This window comes from Salvelinus fontinalis, chromosome 9, assembly GCF_029448725.1.
Source record: "Salvelinus fontinalis isolate EN_2023a chromosome 9, ASM2944872v1, whole genome shotgun sequence".
NCBI lineage: Eukaryota > Metazoa > Chordata > Actinopteri > Salmoniformes > Salmonidae > Salvelinus > Salvelinus fontinalis.
Genome location: NC_074673.1, coordinates 12,940,813 through 12,965,675, shown reverse-complemented (window position 1 = coordinate 12,965,675; position 24,863 = coordinate 12,940,813). Strand labels below are relative to the sequence as shown.

At 40.9% G+C, this 24,863-nt stretch overlaps 1 protein-coding gene and 1 long non-coding RNA gene across 3 annotated transcripts in view; one reads left to right on the top strand and one right to left on the bottom strand.

Moving 5' to 3' along the window:
• Positions 1–10,861: 10,861 nt before the first annotated feature.
• On the bottom strand, positions 10,862–14,507 carry LOC129862083 (uncharacterized). The gene is made up of 2 exons (XR_008760720.1): positions 14,315–14,507; positions 10,862–13,829 (listed from the first exon to the last, which is right to left on the bottom strand). It is a non-coding gene; the product is annotated as an uncharacterized LOC129862083 (long non-coding RNA).
• The window catches only part of si:dkey-106n21.1 (solute carrier family 23 member 2), a 70,344-nt gene continuing 58,847 nt past the window's right edge, over positions 13,367–24,863 (top strand). The window contains exons 1-2 of one of the 2 annotated variants that reach the window (XM_055933433.1): positions 13,367–13,614; positions 19,868–20,023. In XM_055933433.1, coding sequence (XP_055789408.1) covers positions 13,543–13,614; positions 19,868–20,023 — 228 coding nt within the window. In that variant the 5' untranslated portion in view covers positions 13,367–13,542. The remainder of the gene's footprint in view (positions 13,615–19,867; positions 20,024–24,863) is intronic. The other variant, XM_055933432.1, reaches the window with a different exon arrangement.

Here is a 24,863-nt window from a genome sequence, read left to right as displayed (position 1 = left end):
CCCCGTCGCCCGACCAGTGCGGGAAGGTGGAATAACCCGCACCGGGCTATGTAGGCGAACCGGGGACACCATGCGTAAGGCTGGTGCCATGTATACCGGCCCGAGGAGACGCACTGGAGACCAGACGCGTTGAGCCGGTATCATGGCACCTGGCTCAATGCCCAATCTAGCCCTACCAGTGCGGGAAGGTGGAATAACCCGCACTGGGCTATGAACACGTACAGGAGACACCGTGCGCTCTACTGCGTAACACGGTGTCCGCCCGTACTCCCGCTCTCCACGGTTAGCCTGGGAAGTGGGCGCGAGAATCCCAGGCTGGCTCCGGCACTCGCCCTGGGTCGATAGCCCACCTGTCGATCTCCTCCCACGTAGTGTAGTCCAGATTACGCTCACATTTCCATTCCTCTTTGTGCTGCTCCTGTTGCCGCTGGTCATGTTGCTTGATCCGGTATTGGTGGGTCATTCTGTCACGATCGTGTGGAGGATTGACGGACCAAAACGCAGCATTTGGAAAATACGCCATCTCGTTTATTGATGACGAAGGCAAAACGAAACAAAAACACTTACACACTAAACAAAACAACAAACGATCGTGAAAAAACTTCAAACGTAAGTGCACACACAAACTCACTTACGTCGACATATACATATACACAAACAATGACCAACAAACAGCTAAAGCCTATGGCAGCCTTAAATATGGCTCCCAATTAGAGACAACCGAAATCAGCTGTCTCTAATTGAGAACCCATTCCGGCCACCATAGACTTTCCTAGAACTACACCCAACATAGACACAGCTAGACACATACACTCAACACAAAACCATAAACTACAACAAACACCCCCTCTACCATATAATACCCCAAAATACACACATACCCCATGTCACACCCTGACCTAACTAAAATAATAAATAAAACAAATAATACTAAGGCCAGGGCGTGACAAGAAGATTGCCCTATTAAGTAAAAGACCAAGTGCATATTATGGCAAGAACAGCTAAAATAAGCAAAGATAAACGACAGTCCTTCATTACTTTATTAAGACATGAAGGTCAGTCAATCTGGAAAATTTCAAGAACTTTGAAAGTTTTGTCAAGCGCAGCCGCAAAAACCATCAAGCGCTATTATGAAACTGGCTCTCATGAGGACCGCCACAGGAAGGAAGACACAGAGTTACCTCTGCTGCAGAGGATACGTTTATTAGAGTTAGCTACACCTCAGATTGCAGCCCAAATAAATGCTTCAGTGAGTTCACGTAACAGACACATCTCAACATCAACTGTTCAGAGGAGACTGTGTGAATCAGGCCTTCATGGTCGAATTGCTGCAAAGAAACCACTACTAAAGGATGCCAATAAGAAGAAGAGACTTGCTTGGGCCAATAAACACGAGCAATGGATATTAAACAGGTGGAAATAACTTTGGACTGGTACTGTATATATTTACAAAATACAACATTTGGGATTGATGGAATATTAAAGCTGATATACCCTCTAAAAAAAATTCTCAGATAACTCAGAAGCTTGAATGACGTAGTGAAGTCAGCACGTTCCTAATTTGGAGGCAAGTCATTTATGAACAAATTCTTATTTACAATGATGGCCTACAGGGGAACAGTGGGTTAACTACCTTGTTCTGGGGCAGAACGACAGATTTTTACCTTGTCAGCTCGGGGATTCGGTTACTGGCCCAACACTCTAACCTCTAGGTTCCGTGCCGCCAAAATAGTGAATAGTTTAGCCTACAAACAGAGAGCGACCCTATGTTAGCTAACTGGCTATGGTTAGCCAACACTGGAACTCTTCCAAACCAAAGTAAGCTTTTTGTTTTATTAATTTATTGTCACTGGGGCCCAACTGTGTATCTGCTAAACTGCTTGATGACTGTACACTCACTCTACTGCATGATTGTAGAGGGTTTACTATGACGTTAGCTCTATTAGCTATGTTGACTATGACGTTATCTAATATGGTGACGACAATATAGGCTGTGTGTAGCGGTTAGCGCTTATGATACGAAAGTTTGGCTTGGAAAGGTTTTTTCGACTGGTCACAGACAGCTGATGTGTTGCACACTGAAGTCAACAAGCAAAGGGTAAAGGTGAGAGGAAGAGAGCGCGTAGATGCGAGAAAGAATCATACAATGAACAAAGTGATCGTGCTGTTTGTATGTGGCTGCTATGAAAGTGAACTGTGTTTGCTTGTGATCAGGGTTATATTCATTCTGACGATTCTGTTGAAAAACGTTTCTTAAACGTAAGCAAATGGAACGAAACAGGGATCAACATATCTGAATTTGTCCAATAGAAACTCTCGTTTGCAACTGTTAGAGTAATGATTACACCCTAGATTAGCTAGATGTAGACAAGAGTGTTCAAGGCGTTATTGAATGTATATCTGTATAAATGAACACTCTTTATGGATGAATTTTGGTTTCAACTGTACCGGCAGATGGCAGACAGCGTGTATGGCGTTTTATGGGCGAGCAGTTTGTTGATGTCAACTTTGTGAACTGAGTTCCCCATGGTGGCGGTGGGGCTATGTTATGGGCAGGCATAAACTATTGACAACGAACACTATTTAATTTTATCAATGGCAACTTGAATGCACAGAGATACTATGATGAGATCCTGAGGCCCATTATAGTGCCATTCATCCACTGCCAACACCTCATGTTTCAGCATGATAATGTGCGGCCCCATAACACAATGATCTGTACAATGATCTGGAAGCTGAAAATGTCCCTGTTCTTCCATGACCTGCATACTCACCAGACATGTCACCCATGGGGCCTGCTTGGGATACTCTGGATCGACATGTACGACAGCGCGTTCCAGTTCCTGCCAATATCCAGCATCTTCTCACAGCCGTTGAAGAGGACTGGGACAACATTCCACAGGCCACAAGTAACAGCCTGATTAACTCTACGGGAAAGAGCTGTATGAGACAAATTTCATTTGATGTATTAGGATACCAATTAGCCGACACCAATGGCAACAGCTAGTCTTACTTGAGTCCGACACATAGCGAAAAAGACATTACATACAAAGGACTTTACAATTTACACACATTTAAAAACATGAACATGTAGTGTGTGTGCATCAGTTCCACGTACATGTCAGTACATAAACACAACAACTAGGTCACGTGGGGGAGAAGCGTTGTGCCGTGAGGTGTTGCTTGATTTGTTTTTTGTTTGGTCACATCAGATACTGACTGGTTTTCTGATCCACAGCCCTACATTTTTTAAAAGATGTGTATCTGTTTTCCCAGTCATGTGAAATCCATAGATTAGGACCTAATGAATTTATTTAAATTGACTGATTTCCTTATATGTACTATAACTCAGTAAAATCTTTGAAATTGTTGCATGTTGCGTTTATGTTTTTATCTTTATTATTCTGGTGGTCATTTACCTTATGCCATGGAAATGTGATAAGCATGATGAGTTTTTCGTTTGTGAAGAGAATGAAGACTTTTATTCTATCAAGACACGAGGAGCGAGCATGACAAGGACAGCTGGAGCGAACCTGATTGGTCAGGCTATGCATGAAGTCATTAAAAATGGTGAAAAAGATCTCCTACCACATTCCCATTAAAGTGAGATGAGAAAATGATGGTTAATGCAGCTATTATGTGCTCCAATTTAGTCCGATTAATATTGAAAGGGAAAATATTGTTGTTGCGCAACATTGTGACGTTGACACATGGTTCATTTTCATAAATTACGAACCTATAGCATTAATTATTCAAATTCTAGACTACTTAAACACCAGGCTCAAACAGAGAGGGATACTATGTTAGCTATGGCTATCCAACACTGGAACTCTTCCAAGCCAAAGTAAGCTTTTGGTTTTATTAATTTATTGTCACTGGGGACTGACGGTGTATCTGCTAAACTGCTTGCTGACTGTACACACACTCTCAAATTCTACATGTGACCATTGGAAAATAAAAAACTGTTCCCAAATGCTCTGTGTGACCACCCACTAACATGGCTGGTGAAATAGGAGTTCTTACCACCAATTTAAAAAACAATCCTCATTTGGCTGATGGCGGGTGTTCATTTCCAACTCTGCTAATGTTGCATGCGCCATGCTCTACCAACTGAGCCATACGAGACAACATACACATGCTTGAATGATTATGTTGTAATGTTTTAAACAACTATTCCAGACTTCTGAAAGGTACCTATTCACATCTGTGTGGCTCTCCAAAACATGTGAGAGTTTCATATGATTCACTAGATCTAATCTCAATTTTCCGACACAGCTCAGAACAATGACCACCAATCTATATCTTAACATGGCAGTGAAGGGATTTTGCATCCACTTTTCAAGTAAGTGCGTACAACTTTGGTATGTGGAACATACTAGATCTAGGCTACATCCCAAATTACACCCATTTCCCTACACAGTGCACTACTTTTGACCAAAGCCCTATGGGGCCTGGTCAAAAGTAGTGCACTATTGCATATAGTGAATAGGGTTCCATTTGGAACACATGCATAGTGTTTCTCAGTCCTTTGTCTAATATCCATGTCTCTCTAAAGCGTGTCTGATACTTGAGCATCCGTGACTAGAGAAACACGAGGGAGGAACGTGTGTTTTTGGGTCATAGAGGTTTGGAGGAGAGCAAAGAGGAGAGGATGTACTTACTGGGAAAGCCAGCCTATTTAGAGAACTGGTGATTGTAGTATATTTTATGTTTAGTATCTTAAGGCCAAACCCTGAAACTGGCTTGATGTCCAGGATCAATTAACGCCAAAGTCTCAAGCTGTTTGCGCAGATCTTAAGTCAGAATAATACCCAGAAGTAAAAACTGATATGATAGATCATCATTGATCGTTAACATTTCAAAGTAAAAATTATGCCAAGTGTTTATTCCAAATGTCATTAGACAACAGAACAGAGAGGACAACTTCTGGAAACCAAGGCAAAGCGCTAGGGCTAAGTTGACATTGCCTAGGCTCTATTTTAAGTCAATATATTTTGTGTGAGCTCAAATTATGTTGTTACCCATTTGATGAACATCCGACTGATATACTTCAACTGGGTTGGGGTCAATTCAAAGTCAATTCTGTAATCTTGGGAGATCAGTTGAAATAACAATTTAACAACAATATGTAGTGTCATTTTATTGGATCCATTTTTCATAGGTGTGACATGCATTGTAAAATAGAAAACCTTAATTGACCTGGAATTAGTACTAAATTCAAGTAAAACTAAGTATATGTTGTTCTCTAGAGCGCAAAAAAACAAGTCGGATGATTTAAGCATATGTACTTTGGTTGGTGTCCATATTGATCGTGTCCGTGCTTACAAATATCTGGGCATCTGGATAGATAAAAAGCTGTCTTTTATAAAGCATATTGATGAGTTAGTTGAGAATAAAAATGGGCTTCTTCTATAGAAATTGGTCTCGCCTCTCGATAAATAGTAGGAAGCAGATTATTCAGTTGTTAAATGTGATGTTGTGGTGCATCTAGGGAAATTCTGTCATGTTTGCTCCCGCTCTTCCCTTCCCCTGGCGCTTGAGGGCGCCAGATTACCCGGCATCATACGCTCCTGCCATCCATCACCCACACCTGCCTTCCCTCGTCACTCGCATCAGCGTTAATGGACTCACCTGGACTCACTTATTACATGTTAATTTCCTCCCCTATATTTGTCTGTTCCCTTGCTCTGTTCCCTGCTGCTGCATTGATTGTTTCTTGTCTAAGTTTCTGTTTGCTGACGCTGTGCTTGTCTCGTTATATGTCCGTCATTTATTAAATGTTACTCCCCGTACCTGCTTCGTCTCTCCAGCGTCATTCAGCGTGACAGAATGCAGCAGCCATATACGAAGCATCGGGGAGTACTGGCGTTCTGGTTGGAATAGTGGCATCGGCTCTGGGTCACCACCGATGGAACCGGGGGTGCCTAGCCTGCTCGTCGGGCTTCCACGCCCTAGCAGGCTCGAGAGGTTTCCTTGCCCCGGTTGACTCGGATGACGCCCATCCCACGTCGGGTCTCAGCTGGATCGTCAGTTTTTGCTTCCCCAGCCGGTCCAGGAGTTTTTTTGTTTGTCTTGTGTTTTGTTGGTGACGTTGGTGGATTCCGCTGCCGATGGAACCGGGGTGCCTAAGCTAGCCCTTCAGGCTTTCACGCCCTGGCTGGCTCGAGAGGTTTTCCTGGCTCGGCGGTTTCCCATCCCACGTCACACTCCACTGGATCATCGGGCTCCCCTTCAGCGGGATCGACAGGCGCTTTGCCTCAGCCGGATCGTCAGGCTCCTATGCCTGAGCCGGCTCGCCAGGCTCCCACGCTCCTGCCGGTTCGTCGGGCTTTCACGCCCCAACTGGCTTGCCCTGCGCCCATGTCTCGGCCGGTTTGCCCAGGTGGGACGCCGGGTGGCGTCCCAAGAGGGAGGGGTACTGTCATGTTTGCTCCCGCTCTTCCCTTCCCCTGGCGCTTGAGGGCGCCAGATTACCCGGCATCACACGCTCCTGCCATCCATCACCCACACCTGCCTTCCCTCGTCACTCGCATCAGCGTTAATGGACTCACCTGGACTCACTTATTACATGTTAATTTCCTCCCCTATATTTGTCTGTTCCCTTGCTCTGTTCCCTGCTGCTGCATTGATTGTTTCTTGTCTAAGTTTCTGTTTGCTGACGCTGTGCTTGTCTCGTTATATGTCCGTCATTTATTAAATGTTACTCCCCGTACCTGCTTCGTCTCTCCAGCGTCATTCAGCGTGACAAATTCAGAGAGCTGATTGAGGACATTATTACTGATGAAGGTGTTTATTTTTATTACTGGTGAAGGTGTTTGTTTTTATTACTGATGAAGGTGTTTGTTTTTATTACTGATGAAGGTGTTTGTTTTTATTACTGATGAAGGTGTTTGTTTTTATTACTGATGAAGGTGTTTGTTTTTATTACTGATGAAGGTGTTTGTTTTTATTACTGATGAAGGTGTTTGTTTTTATTACTGATGAAGGTGTTTCTTTTTATTACTGATGAAGGTGTTTCTTTTTATTACTGGTGAAGGTGTTTGTTTTTATTACTGATGAAGGTGTTTGTTTTTATTACTGATGAAGGTGTTTGTTTTTATTACTGGTGAAGGTGTTTGTTTTTATTACTGGTGAAGGTGTTTGTTTTTATTACTGATGAAGGTGTTTGTTTTTATTACTGATGAAGGTGTTTGTTTTTATTACTGATGAAGGTGTTTGTTTTTATTACTGATGAAGGTGTTTGTTTTTATTACTGATGAAGGTGTTTGTTTTTATTACTGATGAAGGTGTTTGTTTTTATTACTGGTGAAGGTGTTTGTTTTTATTACTGATGAAGGTGTTTGTTTTTATTACTGATGAAGGTGTTTGTTTTTATTACTGATGAAGGTGTTTGTTTTTATTACTGATGAAGGTGTTTGTTTTTATTACTGATGAAGGTGTTTGTTTTTATTACTGATGAAGGTGTTTCTTTTTATTACTGATGAAGGTGTTTCTTTTTATTACTGATGAAGGTGTTTGTTTTTATTACTGGTGAAGGTGTTTGTTTTTATTACTGGTGAAGGTGTTTGTTTTTATTACTGGTGAAGGTGTTTGTTTTTATTACTGGTGAAGGTGTTTGTTTTTATTACTGGTGAAGGTGTTTGTTTTTATTACTGATGAAGGTGTTTGTTTTTATTACTGATGAAGGTGTTTGTTTTTATTACTGATGAAGGTGTTTGTTTTTATTACTGATGAAGGTGTTTGTTTTTATTACTGGTGAAGGTGTTTGTTTTTATTACTGGTGAAGGTGTTTGTTTTTATTACTGGATCTTTCTTTCTGCTTGAATACTGTATTTATATTTTGATATGTGTATTTTCTGTAATTTATGTAATTCAGGACTCATCTGTAAAAGAGACCTTGATCTCAGTGACTTTGTATTCCCTACTTAATGCTCTTTGTCTCTTGCTTGACATGCATGCATGTATAAACATATGCCTGTAACATGTATGCCTATGTCAGTAACATGTATGCCTACAGAAAGTCTACATCCCCTTGAACTGTTTTCACATTTTGTTGTGTTACAAAGTGGGATTCAAATAGATTTATTGTAATGTTTTGTCATTGATCTACACAAAATATCCCGTAATGTCAAAGTGAATATTACAGATGAATAAAAATTGTTTATCTAAAATATAGTCGTTGCATAAGTGTTGACCTTCTTTGTTTAGGCATATCTTAAAGTGTTCACCTTCTTTGTTTTGGCATATCTTAAAGTATTCACCTTCTTTGTTTTGGCATATCTTAAAGTGTTCACCTTCTTTGTTTAGGCATATCTTAAAGTGTTCACCTTCTTTGTTTAGGCATATCTTAAAGTGTTCACCTTCTTTGTTTAGGCATATCTTAAAGTGTTCACCTTCTTTGTTTAGGCATATCTTAAAGTGTTCACCTTCTTTGTTTAGGCATATCTTAAAGTGTTCACCTTCTTTGTTTAGGCATATCTTAAAGTATTCACCTTCTTTGTTTAGGCAAGCCTAAATGAGTTCAGAAGTCACATTTGGCTTAACAAATCACATAGTAAGTTCTCTCTGTGTGAAATAATAGGGGTTGACATGATTTTTAAATTGCTACCCCTTCCTTCCTCTGTCCCACAGACATACAACATATGTAAGGTCCCTCAGTCAAGTATTGAATTTCAAGGACAGATTCAACTACAAAGACAGGGGAGATTTTCGAAAGCCTTATAAAGAAGGGCAGTGATTGGTAGATGGGTAACAATAACAAATCATATATTGAATATATATTTAAGCATGGCCAAGTTAATAATTATGCTGGGGATGATGTATTAAACCACCCAGACACATAAAAAATGCAAGACAGGAAGCTGCTTAGGGATGTCACCATGAGGCCATTGGTGATTTTAAAATAGCTACAAAGTTCAATGGCTGTGATCGGAGAAAACTGAGGATGGATCAACAACATTGTAGTAACTCCACAATAATGACCTAAATTACAGATTGAAAAGAACAAAAATATACAGACTGAAAATATTGCAAAACATGCTTGTTTAATGCAACAAGGCACTAAAGTAATACTGTAAAGGAATAACCTTTTTGGCCTAAATGCATTTTTTGCATTTTTGATGTGTCTGGGTGGTTTAATACATCATCCCCAGCATAATTATTAACTTGGCCATGCTTAAATATATATTCAAAGCCTTGCTGTATGTTTGGGGCAAATCCAACACAACACATCACTGAGTAACTGCCTCCTTATTTTCACGGATGGTGGTGGCTGCATCATGGTATGGTTATGCTTGACATCAGCAAAGACTGGGGAGTTTTTCAGGATGAAAAGAAAAGGGATGAAGCTAAGCACAAGCAAAATCCTTGAGGAAAACCTGCTTCAGTCTGCTTTAGACCAGACACAGTGAATGAACCTTTCAGCAGGACAATAACCTACAACCCAAAACCAAATCCAAACTGGAGTTGCTTACCAAAAAGACAGTGAATATTCCTTGACTTAAATCTGCTTGAAAATCTATGGCAAAATTGCTCTCTAGCCATGATCCCCAACACCTTGACAGAGCTTGAAGAACGTTGAAAAGAATAATGGGTAAATATTGCACAATACAGGTGTGCAAAGCTCTTATGAGACTTACCCAAAAAGACTCACAGATGTAATCGCTGCCAAATGTGTTTCTAACATGTATTGACTCAGGGGGGGTGAATACTTATCTAATTAAAGTATATTTGTGTTTTATTTTTCTTTCATCTTTAAAAATGTGAGAATTTGTCTTCCACTTTAACATTAAAGTATTTTTGTGTAGATCATTGACAAAAAAATGACTGTTAATCCATTTTAATCTCACTTTGTAACACAATGAAATGCGAAGAAATCCAAGGAGGTGTAGACTTTCTATAGGTATTTTTTCCCTGTATGTCCAAAGAAGAACACCAGTGGAAAAGAGCATGTGGGACATGTTGAGTCTTCAATATGTATGAAATCTTGACAGAATATAATGTATGTAAAAAACAAAAGGGGATGGCATCTCCCCCAAAATATAGTCTCTGCATCTGTGCCAATCTGGTAATGAGAGTTTTTGTGACATAACTATCGGTGGAGTTGAAAAAGCGAATGAAACACATTGAACTTTTATTCGGTACATGAAAACGTAAGCGAAAAATAAAATCTTGTTTTTTATCTGCAACATGTCTGTGTACGATTCTCGTTGGTGGAAGGAGAAGAGGACCAAAATGCAGCGTGGTTAGTGTTCGTCATATTTAATTAAAACTGAACACTACACAAAACAACAACAAAGAAAAAATGAAAATGAAACAGTTCTGCCAGGTGAACATACACTAAACAGAAAACAACCACCCACAAAACACAATGGAAAACAGGCTACCTAAATATGGCTCCCAATCAGAGACAACGATAAACAGCTGCCTCTGATTGGGAACCACACCAGGCCAAACACATAGAAAACAACCTAGAAAAAAGAACATAGACTGCCCACCCCAACTCACGCCCTGACCAACCTAACACAAAGACATATAAAAGAAACTAAGGTCAGAACGTGACAGTCTGTTTGGTGGAAACACACCACTGGTGGGAACATTTACGTATGTTGTTTCTGGGGATTTTAGAAAATTCGCATGAAAACCTTTCGCCAATTGGATGGAAACCTAGCTACTAAAACAGTAAATGGACATTGCATGTGATAAATGATCATACAAAGAACGTTACTCAATTTCTACACTAGAGAACTGTATACTGTCAAGGTTTTTTTCTCTCGGAGATACAGACCAAGTCCTTTGCTGTTTATTGGAAATGTTTTGGTGATAACTTAATGCAGGAATAAGGAATGAGATTCACCAACCATTACTGTCATTTTAGCCATATGCATCATTTTATTAGGAAATCAAAGTTTGTTCGTCACATGCACAGGATACAAAAATGTAATAAAATGTATGCACTCTACTGTAAGTCGCTCTGGATAAGAGCGTCTGCTAAATGACTAAAATGTAAAAAATGTAAATGTAAACAGTACAGTGAAATGCTTACTTGCAAGCTCTCCTAAACAGTGTAATAAACTTTTTAAAACTGTAATAGAAAGTAGGAACAAATATGTATGTTGGAAATGTATACACAATACGAATATACAGTAAATACTACAAAAATGCTAAAGTGGATAGTAATAAAAAAACATGTGTTACATTTGTAAAGCGCTTTTTATTATACCGAATAATCTCAAAGTGCATAAAATAAAAAATAAAAACCCAATTGAAAATAAATGGACGCAACTAGACACGGCAACTGACGCACACGGCAACTGACGCAAAGAGCCCAGCTGACGCTACAAGGGACGAGGACACCAAGGAGCACAGATATCAACAGAAAGCCTTCCTAAATTGAAAAGTCGTTAGGCCCGTTGAAAAGGAGCCCAGAGTCTGTGGTGCCTTCAGGTGGTCTGGGAGGGCATTCCAGAGGCTGGTGGCGGTCGTGGCTTGGTTAGTGACACTATCAAGTTGGTGACTTGATAGTATTTGTATTTGTATTTATTATGGATCCCCATTAGCTGCCAAAGCAGCACCTACTCTTCCTGGGGTCCAGCAAAACTAAGGCAGTTTATACAATGTTAAAACATTACAATACATCACAGATTTCACAACACACTGTGTTCCCTCAGGCCCCTACTCCACCACTACCATTTATCTACAGTACTAAATCCATGTGTATGTATAGTGCGTATGTTATCGTGTGTGTGTGTGTGTGACTTGGTTGAACAGCTTAAAATACATAGTAAGAGCAATGATGATTGTGTGGTGTGTGTGTGAGTGGTGTGTGTGTGTGATGTGTGGTTTGTGTGTGTGGTGTGTGTCTGTGTCTGTGTCTGTGTCTGTGTCTGTGTCTGTGTCTGTGTGTGTGTGTGTGTGTGTGTGTGTGTGTGTGTGTGTGTGTGTGTGTGTGTGTGTGTGTGTGTGTGTGTGTGTGTGTGGAGAGAGTCCATGCAAATAGTTCAATGTTATTTCAATGTGTGTACAGTATAGTGTGTGTGATTGTGTGTAACTATAGAATAATAAACAATCACAAATGTGACCAACTGGGGACAAGATCAAATACTATTTCTAGTGGGTTTAGGGTTAGAATTAGTGTTAGGGTTAGAATTGGTGTTAGGGTTAGAATTAGGGTTGGGTTAGAATTAGGGTTAGGGTTAGAATTAGGGTTGAGTTAGAATTAGTGTTAGGGTTAGAATTAGTGTTCGGGATAGAATTGGCGTTAGGGTTAGAATTAGTGTTAGGGTTAGAATTAGTGTTAGGGTTAGAATTGGTGTTAGGGTTAGAATTAGGGTTGGGTTAGAATTAGGGTTAGGAGCTAGGGTTAGTTTTAGGGTTAGGTTAAGGAGCTAGGGTTAGGTTTAGGGTTAGGGTTAATGTTTTCCGGTTAGAGTTAAGTTTAGGGTACGGTTTAGGTTCAGGGTACGGGTTAAGGGTTAGGAAAAATAGGTTTTTATATGGGACTGAATTGTGTGTCCCCACAAAGATAGTTGTACAAGACTGTGTGTGTGCTCCTGCTTGTGTTGTGTGCATGTGTGTGTGTGCTCGCCGGCATGTGTTAGCATGTGCCTGTGTATAGTGTATCGTCATCTCACATCAATGAATTAAAGGAAGGGGTTTGGTCTGCAGATATATCACACAGCCCAGCCCCCGAAGTGGCTCTTATCAACTGTGTGCAAGGATTCCTCAGTGTTGATCTCACCAGCCCCCATTGTAACACCTCTGGGTAGCAGAGGTTATGTTTTCTTTACAGGTCTGTATGTCTCATATCTGATTGGAGGTTAACTTTACAGTAATGCTATTGGTCAACAACTCCGATGTTATAAAGGGGTCTCAGATTCATTGTATCTTTCTCTTTTTTTGTTCCTGAACTGCTGTGGTGAGATAGTCTTTTTTTCTTTCTTTCTCCCTCTCCCTTGAGCTATGGGCCATGGCTCAAGCCATGGTTTCTTTGTCTCTCTCCCACTGGTCATGCTTAGAATAATGCTTAGTAATGCTTGTTAATGCTTTGTAACTTAAGCTTTATTCCTTGTAAATGTAATCATTCAATTTACAAATTAATTTAATAAACTTGTATTTAGAATTCCATTCTCAGACATTTCTTGATGGCTTATTACTGTAACTGAACTACAGTCTCTTGCATAATGCTAGATCATCTGATGGAGTCAGACTTTTTAACATATTCATTGAATAGTCTTATTACGAGGCACGTGAGGTGTATATAATGTGCATATATATCAAATATTACCCATTACAACATCACAATAGACACATGACAAAAGGTCAGGGGCTAAAACAACAAATAGTTTGGAGGGATTATACAACAACGTTTTGCTAGTGATTCAACTGTGGTTCCCTTGACAACATGACGGGACTCTTCATGCTTTCCTAAGGTCCAGTGTTTCTCAGAGTTTTCCCAGTGAGTGTGTAGCGTGTGGAGAAGTTTGAGGGGTCCCTGTGAGCCTCAGCGTCCAGCCACCACTGTCTCTGTGCCTACGCACCAGCATGCATCTTACCCAGGACCCGAAAGTTGAGATAGGATTGAGCGATCAGGGGTCGGTCAACCCTGCCTTTGGGGTAAGTGCTGCGTCACTCTGTCAAAACAACCGAAGCACTGCCAAATCACACTGCCTTAAGTATCACAGACTCTCAAATGTATGTGAATTCAGTGTTCATTGGTTCCTTGAAATCTTTGGTTTCTTAAGCTAGATTTCATGATGTTGGGTCTCAATTGAACACAATTTTAGTGGGATGTGGGAACTTTTCCCCACTGCATTCATGCTGGTTTACTTCTGTGCAGGAGGAAAACAAAGGGCTGAGTTATTCATCTTAGAAACTAGAGCTGACTTTAAGCTACTGTGGAATGTCATTTCCCCAGAGCATACTGAACAGACTGGGTAGCTCAATGGAAGACATTGTTTGATACCACAGCATGTAGCATAGATATGTTGTTATCAAATACAGTCATGCAATCCAAAACCAATATATATATAGAAATGACAAGAAATTACATAAAAATGGTAATAACACAGTTCTAACCTATGAACTATGTGTTTGACTCCTAAGGAATTATTTCAATATTCTCTCCATACAATTGGCATTTTTATTTATTTATATGCGTAAGTTCTCTCTCCCACTGCAAAGCCTTAATGGTAATCAATGTCTAGAAAACTGACTCAGAAAAGCAGTTAGCCAGGATGAATTAAGATGACAACAAGGATGATTAGAAGGTACACAAAAGGCCATCAGATAGCGATATTGAGTCGTTTCATCTTACCGTACAAAGCTAATGCATGCAGCCGGCTATACACTGGTATCCTCCGTGAACCGTTTCGTACACAAAACCTTCTCCATTCAGGCTGCAAAGGAGTTAATTGCCTTTACTCAATGTAATGGCGAGAAGAAGGGAAAAACTGGGAAAATATGCATACTTTCTTTATGAAACACCATTTTCCACCACCATGCTAGTAGCTGTCAGCCAATCAGCATTCAGGGCTCGAACCACCCAGTTTATAATCATCCTTATAATTAACCCTAAGGCCGACAGCTTGCGATATTGAATTGTTTCATCTTACCGTCCAAAGGCAATACAGCCGGCTATACACTGGTATGCCCTGTGGACCGGTTCGTACATAAAAGCTTCTCCATTCAGGCTACAAAGGCGTCGATGACAAAACATTTATTTTTACTGCTCTAATTATGTTGGTAACCATTTTTTAATAGCAATAAGGCTATTGTGGTATATGTGGTATATGGCCAATATTCCACGGCTAAGGGCTGTGTCCAGGCACTCCACGTTGCATTGTGCGTAAGAACAGCCCTTAGTCATGGTATATTGGCCATATACCACATCCCTCGGGCCCTTTTGCTTAATTATAAGATGATAATAGGACATAATAAATGGGTTGTACTGTGCGTACTTATGACAAACAAGTCTCAAAATGTTTTGTAATCGCTTAATAATGCATTATAGTTATGGAGCCAAAGTAAATGTTGCTGAATTACAATTTCTATTTATTTCAGACTGAATGGAGCGCTTAGTGTACACAGCTGGATTGAGACTTTATTTATTTTCACCCCCCCCCCCAAGCATATTTCTCCTCAACCTAACAACTAAAACAACAGCTGCCTGCACAAAATCTAAATAGCAACAATTGGCTGAGCCAAAGCAAACGTTCATGATAAATGTATGCGTTTATTTAATTGCTAATTCAATATAATGCATTCAACTGTGGTGGACTAAACTGCAGTGTTATACATCTTTCTTCGTGTCGTGGCATTTTCCCAGCACATTGAGTTGGGAAAATGCCAAGAACAGGCAAATCCCACAGTCAATAACCCTAAGACCAGGTAACACACATTAAAATGGTCAAATCAAATCAGCTCAATCAATCAAATGAATAGCACATTATTATACAATCATCTAAGTAAACAACATAAAGAAATGTATTTGTTGAAGAATGTTTTCTAATTCCTACACTGTGTCTCCACTGCAGTATTTTCAACAATGACTTTTGTTATTGCTGTATTTTGACCAGATAAAGACTTTGCAGTGAATGAATAACGTTTGGTCAAATATTTTTTACCAGGATCAAAATCTCACAGAGTAAAAATGTCTCACAAGTGTAGAAGATAAACATTGAGACCATGACTAGAGTCCATGACTGTCTGGAGATAATGTTTAAATTAAGGTTTGGAATGTTTTTCCGACTTCATGACAACAAGTGGAAGGTGTATCTGAACCAACAGCTTGTGTGTCCGAGATCGATCCCAGCATTTAGAGCCAAATGGTCCGGGGGACAGACTCCGAGTCCCCAAGTTTTGAAATAACAAATATGGTGTATTCAGCATCAATTCAGCAACAGCATGATACATTAAACATTCATGTAACTGTTGCATTCCACATCTGTTCTGCACTAAATACTATGCTCAGAAATGAGAGTGATGTTGTCTACTTAAAAAAGAGAAATATCCATAATACACTACAGTGGGGCAAAAAAGTATTTAGTCAGCCACCAATTGTGCAAGTTCTCCCACTTAAAAAGATGAGAGAGGCCTGTAATTTTCATGATTTTGTGATCATTTTGACCCCACGGGGTGAGATCTTGCGTGGAGCCCCAGATCGAGGGAGATTATCAGTGGTCTTGTATGTCTTCCATTTCCTAATAATTGCTCCCACAGTTAATTTCTTCAAACCAAGCAGCTTACCTATTGCAGATTCAGTCTTCCCAGCCTGGTGCAGGTCTACAATTTTGTTTCTGGTGTCCTTTGACAGCTCTTTGGTCTTGGCCATAGTGGAGTTTGGAGTGTGACTGTTTGAGGTTGTGGACAGGTGTCTTTTATACTGATAACAAGTTCAAACAGGTGCCATTAATACAGGTAACGAGTGGAGGACAGAGGAGCCTCTTAAATAAGAAGTTACAGGTCTGTGAGAGCCAGAAATATTGCTTGTTTGTAGGTGACCAAATACTTATTTTCCACCATAATTTGCAAATAAATTCATAAAAAATCCTACAATGTGATTTTCTGGATTTGTTCTTCTCATTTTGTCTGTCATAGTTGAAGTGTACCTATGATGAAAATTACAGGCCTCTCTCATCTTTTTAAGTGGGAGAACTTGCACAATTGGTGGCTGACTAAATACTTTTTTGCCCCACTGTATATATACAAAAGTATTTGGACACCCCTTCAAATGAGTGGATTCGGCTATTTCCGCCACACCCATTGCTGACAGGTGTATAACATTGAGCACACAGCCATGCAATCTCTAAACACATATATCGGCAGTAGAATGGCCTTACTGAAGAGCTCAGTGACTTTCAACGTGGCACCGTCATAGGATGCCACCTTTCCAACAAGGAGGTTCGTCAAATTTCTTCCCTGCTAGAGCTGCCACGGTCAACTGTAAGTGCAGTTATTGTGAACTGGAAGAGTCTAGGAGCAACAACGGCTCAGCCCCGAAGTGGTAGGCCACACAAGCTCACAGAATGGAACCACTGAGTGCTGAAGCGCATAGCGCGTAAAAATCATCTGTCCTCAGTTGCAACACTCATTACTGAGTTTCAAACTGCCTCTGGAAGCAATGTCAGGTAAAGAACTGTTTATCGGGAGCTTCATGAAATGGGTGTCCATGGCCGAGCATCTGCACACAAGCCTAAGATCACCATGCGCAATGGCAAGCGTTGGCTGGAGTGGTGTAAAGCTCACCGCCATTGGACTCTGGAGCAGTGGAAACGTGTTCTCTGGAGTGATGAATCGCACTTCACCATCTGGAAGTCCGACAGACAAATCTGGGTTTGGAGGATGCTAGGAAACGCTACCTGCCCCAATGCATAGTGCCAACTGTAAAGTTTGATGGAGGAGGAATAATGGTCTGGGGCTGTTTTTCATGGTTCAGGCTAGGCCCCTTAGTTCCAGTGAAGGGAAATCTTAACGCTACAGCATACAATGACATTCTAGACGATTCTGTGTTTCCAACTTTGTGGTAACAGTTTGTGGTAGGCCCTTTCCTTTTTCAGCATGACAATGCCCCGGTGCATAAAGTGAGGTCCATACAGAAATGATTTGTTGAGATCGGTTTGGAAGAACTTGATTGGCCTGCACAGAGCTCTGACCACAACCCCATCGAACACCTGTGAGCCTGGCCTAATGGGCCAACACCATTGCCCGACCACGCTAATGTTCTTGTGGCTGAATGGAATCAAGTCCCCGCAGTAATGTTCCAACATCTAGTGGAAAGCCTTCCCAGAAGAGTAAAGGCTGTTATAGCAGCAAAGGAGGGACCAACTTCATATTAATGCCCGTGGTTTTGGAATGAGATGTGCAACGAGCAGGTGTCCACATACTTTTAGTCATGTAGTGTAATTTGCCCATATATGGTTGTTGAGGTTGTTGAAAAGCCACAGTTGGTTGTGTTAGTAAGGTGGCAAATTAGTAACTGATTGCCAAGACTCTGGAGTCTTATACTTCTAAAATGGAATGAGGGAAGTGAAGGAAGTTCTAGTGGGAAGGCATATGGTTATGATTCAAGATTAGAGGGTCATTATGCTCGTGTCATGCTGTGCAGTAGGTTACACACCCACATGCAGTGAAAAGCTTCCAACTAAGCTATTAGAACATTTATATCAATGTCCCTGGAGATCCACATTTACAGGAAGGTGGAGGGGAAATCCATTAGGTGGCAGCAAAGGATTAGCAGATCGTAGCCTAAGCACTTCCCGCTGAAACCAGCTGTTGGATAAGTCTACCTTTTGTGGCTCAAACAAGCAAAGACACATGGATTAGTTCTGAGAAATCCTGTTGAATTCTTTGACTGTGTTCATGTGATGAGGCATCGGAGGTACTGTTCTCAGATTAAAGGCTTACAGAGTGATTTTAAGGCTTTTTTTGTGACAGTTGTAAGATTTCTGTACCGGTTGAACACATTGCTATCCATTTCTGCTTTAACCTTTTTCCTCAATACAGCAGCTGCTTCCTCTCCACCTCTTGCCAGTGAAAATGTATTCATACCACACATTTCATACATATCATTCACCTTACCTCAATGAGAGATTAAGCATCATGATGAAGGTTAGCAATAGTTACAAAAGAAGATGTAACAGGTGTTTGTAGATACAGGTGTTTGTAGACGCAAATAAGGTGTATGACTGAACATAAGCGTTATCATGTGTGTGTCTCTAGAATGCAAGGAATATCTATACCTGCTACTGTATAATTGGTCAAATCAACTTCTTGCCCGATAAAACATTGCTAACGTTACTTGAGCTCGGTCAACAAAGCAATCACCCTTTATAAACAAGATTTCATCCATAGTGAATTAGTTAAAACATTGCGGAAGACCACACAGAGCATAGGGAAGGTAATACATCTTGTGGGATACGTGTTAACATGTACCTGGCCTCTTTATCTTTAGGACACTGACTGGTTTTAAGTAGCGTCAGTGGGCTATATGGCCTTGTTTACCGTCAGAATGGATTACTAGCTGCCCACACCGGTGCCATTTTGTACCATATCGCCAATCACATGCTCCCATCAGACTCAGTATAGATTTCCCTTTCACGGTCGCATGGTGCATGGGACAGAAGATGGACTCCATAGCTCAGGCCATAATGGAACATGGATATGGATTCCTATGGGTCATTTCAATGATTGAACAAGCACTGTGGCCGTTACACAGTAGCACTAGCACATATTAGACATACCCTTTTTCCTTGTGGTAAAATATAAATCTCCTGGAATGGTAGGAATACCACTTAGACTTCCTTCACAGGCAGATGTTTCTTGTTTTCTCTTTTAGTCATTGGCATACTGTTCTTTTAGAATAAATTTGACATCAGAGAAGAATGTTAAAGGGAGGTAACACAATCCTGTGTGGTTGTAGTAGGACTGTTTCTGTTCTGTTTTTCTCAGAAACCACTAAAAACTGTATCTTGAGATATAATATGTTTTACTTTAAAAATTATTCTTAGTCTTTGAAGAGTACTATACTTTTCTCGTTAACTTTTTTTCTCCAGGAAATGGTATATGTAAGATTATAAACTGGGTGGTTCGAGCCCTGAATGCTGATTGGCTGACAGCCGTGGTACAGTATATCAGGTATACCACGGGTATGACAAAACATTTATTTCTACTCCTCTAATTACATTGGTAACCAGTTTATAATAGCAATAAGGCACCGAGGGGGTTTGTGATATATGGCCAATATACCACAGTTAAGGGCTGTGTCCAGGCACTCCGCGTTGCATTGTGCGTAAGAACAACCCTTAGCTGTGGTATATAGGCCATATAGGCAAATTTCAACTTCCCCTCTAAAGACAGTTTTCCTCCACAGGGCCCAGACAGTGATCAGTCAGAGAGGATTGACATGGATGGGGCTCACATGGAGGGCCTGGAAGAAGGTCTGGAGGACCAGAACAAAGGCCTGGACCTGGTCTACTCCATCAATGATAGGCCACCATGGTATCTCTGCATCCTGCTGGGCTTCCAGGTAAGGGAACAACACAGTGCAGGTTGTACCCAGTGTTAACCACCAGGGTTGGGCTCAATTTCATTTTAATTTAGTTAATTCACAAAGTGAACTGAAATCCCCCTTCCAATTGAAAATTAAGAAGATTCAAGGAAAATGGGAATTGGAATGTCAATTTACTTCCCGAATTGACTGAATTTAAATGGGATGGACCAGAAACCTGCTGTGAACCAGACATCTTCTTTATTGAGGAAACATGTACTTACTACAACTGTAATATGTGATTGTCTCACCAAGCTACTTTAAGATGAATACACTAACTGTAAGTTGCTCTGGATAAGATCGTCTACTAAATGACTCAAATGTAAATGTACATCCTTTACCTACTCCCTCTTCCCCTGTATAAATATATCTTAGTCTACAGTTAAGTCTCCCACCTATAACCATTTCCCATCCAGCATTTCTTGGAAATAGTTCTGCATGCTGGTTCCTAGCAGTCATATACTGTAAGTCCCCATCTCATGCCACTCCTGCTCGGTCTTTCCTTACTCACTTCAAAGTCACCCCATATTTGATGTCACCATTCCTCAAAGGTACAAAACATAATGGACAGGAAACAGCCCATATCTTAATTAATGTACCATTGGATTAGTCTATTTCTTCTATTTCTTCTGCATCCGGTGTTTGTAAAGACAAGGGTGGACCCCGAAGAAGCCCGGGGCCGGTTATCTTTTACAAAAACGTCTGTAGTCAGAATGGTTTGAGCTGCAAACATGTCGTCCAAAAAGTTCTACTTTCGACTCACCTGTCCATAGAACATTCTTCCAAGAGTCTTGATGATCATCCAGGTGCTTCCAGGCATTATTTTGCAATCTTGAGTCAACTTTTTGGACGAGATGGGTCCCATTATGTCTGGCGAAAACCAAACACTGCATTCCAAAGTAAGAACCTCATACCAACGGTCAAGCATGGTGGTGGTACTGTGATGGTTTGGGGATGCTTTGCTGCCTCAGGACCTGGACAACTTGCCTTAATAGAAGAACCACGAATTCTGCTCTGTATCATTGAATTCTAGAGGAGGATTTCAGGCCATCTGTCTGTGAGCTGAAGCTAAAGCGCAGCTGGGTCATGCAGCAAGACAATGATCCAAAACACACAATCAAGTCTACATGAAAATGTTTAAAAAGCAACACATTTGAAGTTTTGGAATGGCCTAGTCAAAGTTCAGACCTAATCCCAATTGAGATGTTGTGGCAGGACTTGAAACGAGCAGTTCATGCTTGAAACCCCACAAATGTCGCTGAGTTAAAGCAGTGCTGCATGCAAGAGTGGGCCAAAATTCCTACACAGTGATGTGAGAGACTGATCAACAACTACAGGAAGCATTTGGTTGGAGTCATTGCAGCTAAAGGTGGTACAACCGGTTATTGAGTGTATGGGGGAAATTCATTTTTCACCCAGGGGAATTGAGTGTTCCATAACTTTGTTACTTAAATAAAAAAACATATACATTTCTTGTTGTTGTTATTTGTAAACTCAGGTTCCTTTGATCTAATATTAGGTTTTGGTTGAAGATCTGACAACATTTATTATCATAAAAATATGCAAAAACAGAGAAAATTAGAATGGGGCAAATACTTTTTCCCAGCACTGTATCCATGAAAAGCCAAGACTCTCACGAACAAGCACGTGTACCATGTTTTTCTCTATGACGCTCACAAGTTACACAATAGTCGTTGGAAGAGGTTCTTCAACACAGAAGAACAAAGGAAATCCCAGGACAGAGTGTCTATAATACTGTATAAAGCTCACATAGTTGCTGTCAAAAACTCAAAACTTCACACAGTTGTCACTGGATATGATTTTCCCACAGAGCAAACTATTTCTGTACTTACAGCCGGGAGGGGAAACTTTTTATGGGGTGGGGCCACTATTTCCTTCAATTCTTCACATTTTGCCATAGGGTGGAGGCAAATGTTTACAGTTTTTAATATGACAACTGATGATCAATGGGCCCCACCCCAGTCGGTAATTTGGTTATGCTTACTACAATTTCAGATAGCTGGCCTCTATCTAAAATAATTTAGCTGACATGGGCCTATTGAGTGACTGCTGATGCACAAACAAATTTCGAAATTGCACCTTGGGTATTCTATTATTTTAACTCTGAACAATAGGTTTAGGCCAACTGAGTTCCCCCCCCCCAAAAAAATATTGGTTTGCAGGCCTACAAAAGAGGTGCCGCCAGTCGCCCATCCCAGACTTACAGCATTCATATAAAATCATTGTTTTATCAGGTTTTTGTTTTTGACGACCCTATTAGTTAAATTGAAGTTGTCAATAACATTCATTAATGCAACTGTTTGTATCAAATGGGTCTGTGTTCTACCTGTAGCCCTGGTTGTCCTGAAAATATGGTAAATGGTAAAATATGGTAAATGGTAAAATACTTAGTTGTGAGGCTAAATATAAATATTAGTCGATAAATGAAAAGCAGATATTTACTTGGGTCTTGGGACAGATAGGGTTACATTTCCCATAATGAGGAGGTTGGACAGACCCTTTAACATGAAGTTCTGGTGTATAGCATCGAACAGCTCTTTCTGGAAGACCTGAGCAGACATCAAGGATGCATAAGCTCAAAGGCTCACCATAAGGTCAGGATATGTAGTACATAGTGCCCTCGGAAAGTAATCAGACCCCTTGACTTTATCACATTTTGTTACCTTACATTAAATCCTCAGTAATATACACACAATATCCCATTACGACAAAGTGACAAATTTAAAAAAAATAAAAAACAGATACCTTACTTACATAAGTATTCAGACCCTTTGCTACGAGACTCAAAATTGAGCTCAGGTGCATCCTGTTTCCATTGATCATCCTTGAGATGTTTCTACAACTTAATTGGAGTCCACCTGTGGTAAATTCAACTGATTGGACATGATTTAGAAAGGCACACACCTGTCTAGGTAACCTAGTGTAGTGGTTAGAGCGTTGGGCCAGTAACCAAAAGATCGAATCCCCAAGCTAACAAGGTATATAAGGTCCCACAGTTGACAGGGCATGTCAGAGCAAAAACCAAGTCATGAGGTTGAAGGAATTGTCCGTAGAGCTCCGAGACAGGATTGTGTTGAAGCACAGTTCTGGGGAAGGGTACCAAAACATTTCTGCAGCATTGAAAGTCCCCAAGAACACAGTGGCATCCATCATTCTTAAATGAAAGAAGTTTGGAACCACCAAGATTCTTCCTAGAGCTGGCCGCCCGGCCAAACTGTGCAATCGGGGGAGAAGGGCCTTGGTCAGGGAGGTGACCAAGAACCCGATGGTCACTCTGACAAAACTCTAGAGTTCCTCTGTGGAGATGGGAGAAGGAAGGACAACCATCTCTGCAATACTCCCCCAATCAGGCCTTTATGGTAGAATAGCCAAACGGATGCCATCGGCAGGGACTGGGAGACTAGTCAGGATCAAGGCAAAGATGAACGGAGCAAAGTAAAGAAAGATCCTTGATGAAAACCTGCTCCAGAGCACTCAGGACCTCAGACTGGGGCGAAGGTTCACCTTCCAACAGGACAACGACCCTAAGCACACTGCCAAGACAATGCAGGAGTGGCTTCGGGACAAGTCTCTGAATGTCCTTGAGTGGCCCAGCCAGAGGCCGGACTTGAACACGATCTAACATCTCTGGAGAGACATGAAAATATCTGTGCAGCAACGCTCCCCATCCAAGCTTATAGAGCTTGAGAGGATCTGCAGAGAATAATGGGAGAAACTCCCCAAATACAGGTGTGCCAAGCTTGTAGCGTCATACCCAAGAAGACTCAATGCTGTAATCGCTGCCGAAAGTGCTTCAACAAAGTACTGAGTTAAGGGTCTGAATGCTTATTTAAATGTGATATTTCAAAAATGTAAAAAAAAAAAACGTTTTTGCTTTGTCAATATGGGGTATTGTGTGTAGGTTGATGAGTAAAAAAAACGATTTAATTAATTTTAGAATAAAGCTGTAATGTAATAACATGGAAAAAGTCAAGGGGTCTGAATACTTTCTGAAGGCACTGTGCACAAGGCCTTCAGAGATTATTCAAAAGATAGACACAAACATAAAGGAGGAAGTGGATCTAGCAAACCATGAGGGTCCTGGTCTGTGTCTAAAATGGCACCCTATTCACTATGTAGTGCACTACATTTGACCAGGACCCATTGGGCCTGAAATGGCACCCTATTTCCTATGTAGTGTACTCATTTTAACCAGGACCCATAAAGCCCAAGTGGCACCCTATTCCTTTTTTAGTACACTACTTGTGACGAGTGCCTATAAGGGCTCTGGTCAAAAGCTGTGCACTATGTAAGGAATAGGGTTCCATTTCCCACGTATACTTTCTCATTTCGACCCCAAACTCAAAACTGGTGTGCGTGGCCAAAGAGCTCTATTTTCATGTCATCTGACCAAAGCACCGGTTCCAATCCAAGTACCAATGCCGTTTAGCGAAGTCCAGGTGTTTACATTTGTTGGACAGCATGAAAATAGATGTCACGTTCCTGACCTGTTTTCTGTTAGTTTTATGTGTTAGTTGGTCAGGACGTGAGTTGGGTGGGCATTTCTATGTTTTCTGTTTCTATGTTGGTTTATTGGTTTGCCTGGTATGGCTCTTAATTAGAGGCAGGTGTTTGGTGTTCCTCTAATTAAGAGTCATATTTAGGTAGGTGGTTTCACAGTGTTCGTTGTGGGTGGTTGTCTCCTGTGTCTGTGTATATGTTTGCACCATACGGGACTGTTTGCGGTTTGTTAGTTTTTTGTAGTCGGTTCCTGTTCATTGCGTTCTTCACGTTATATGTAAGTTCGTCGTTCAGGTCT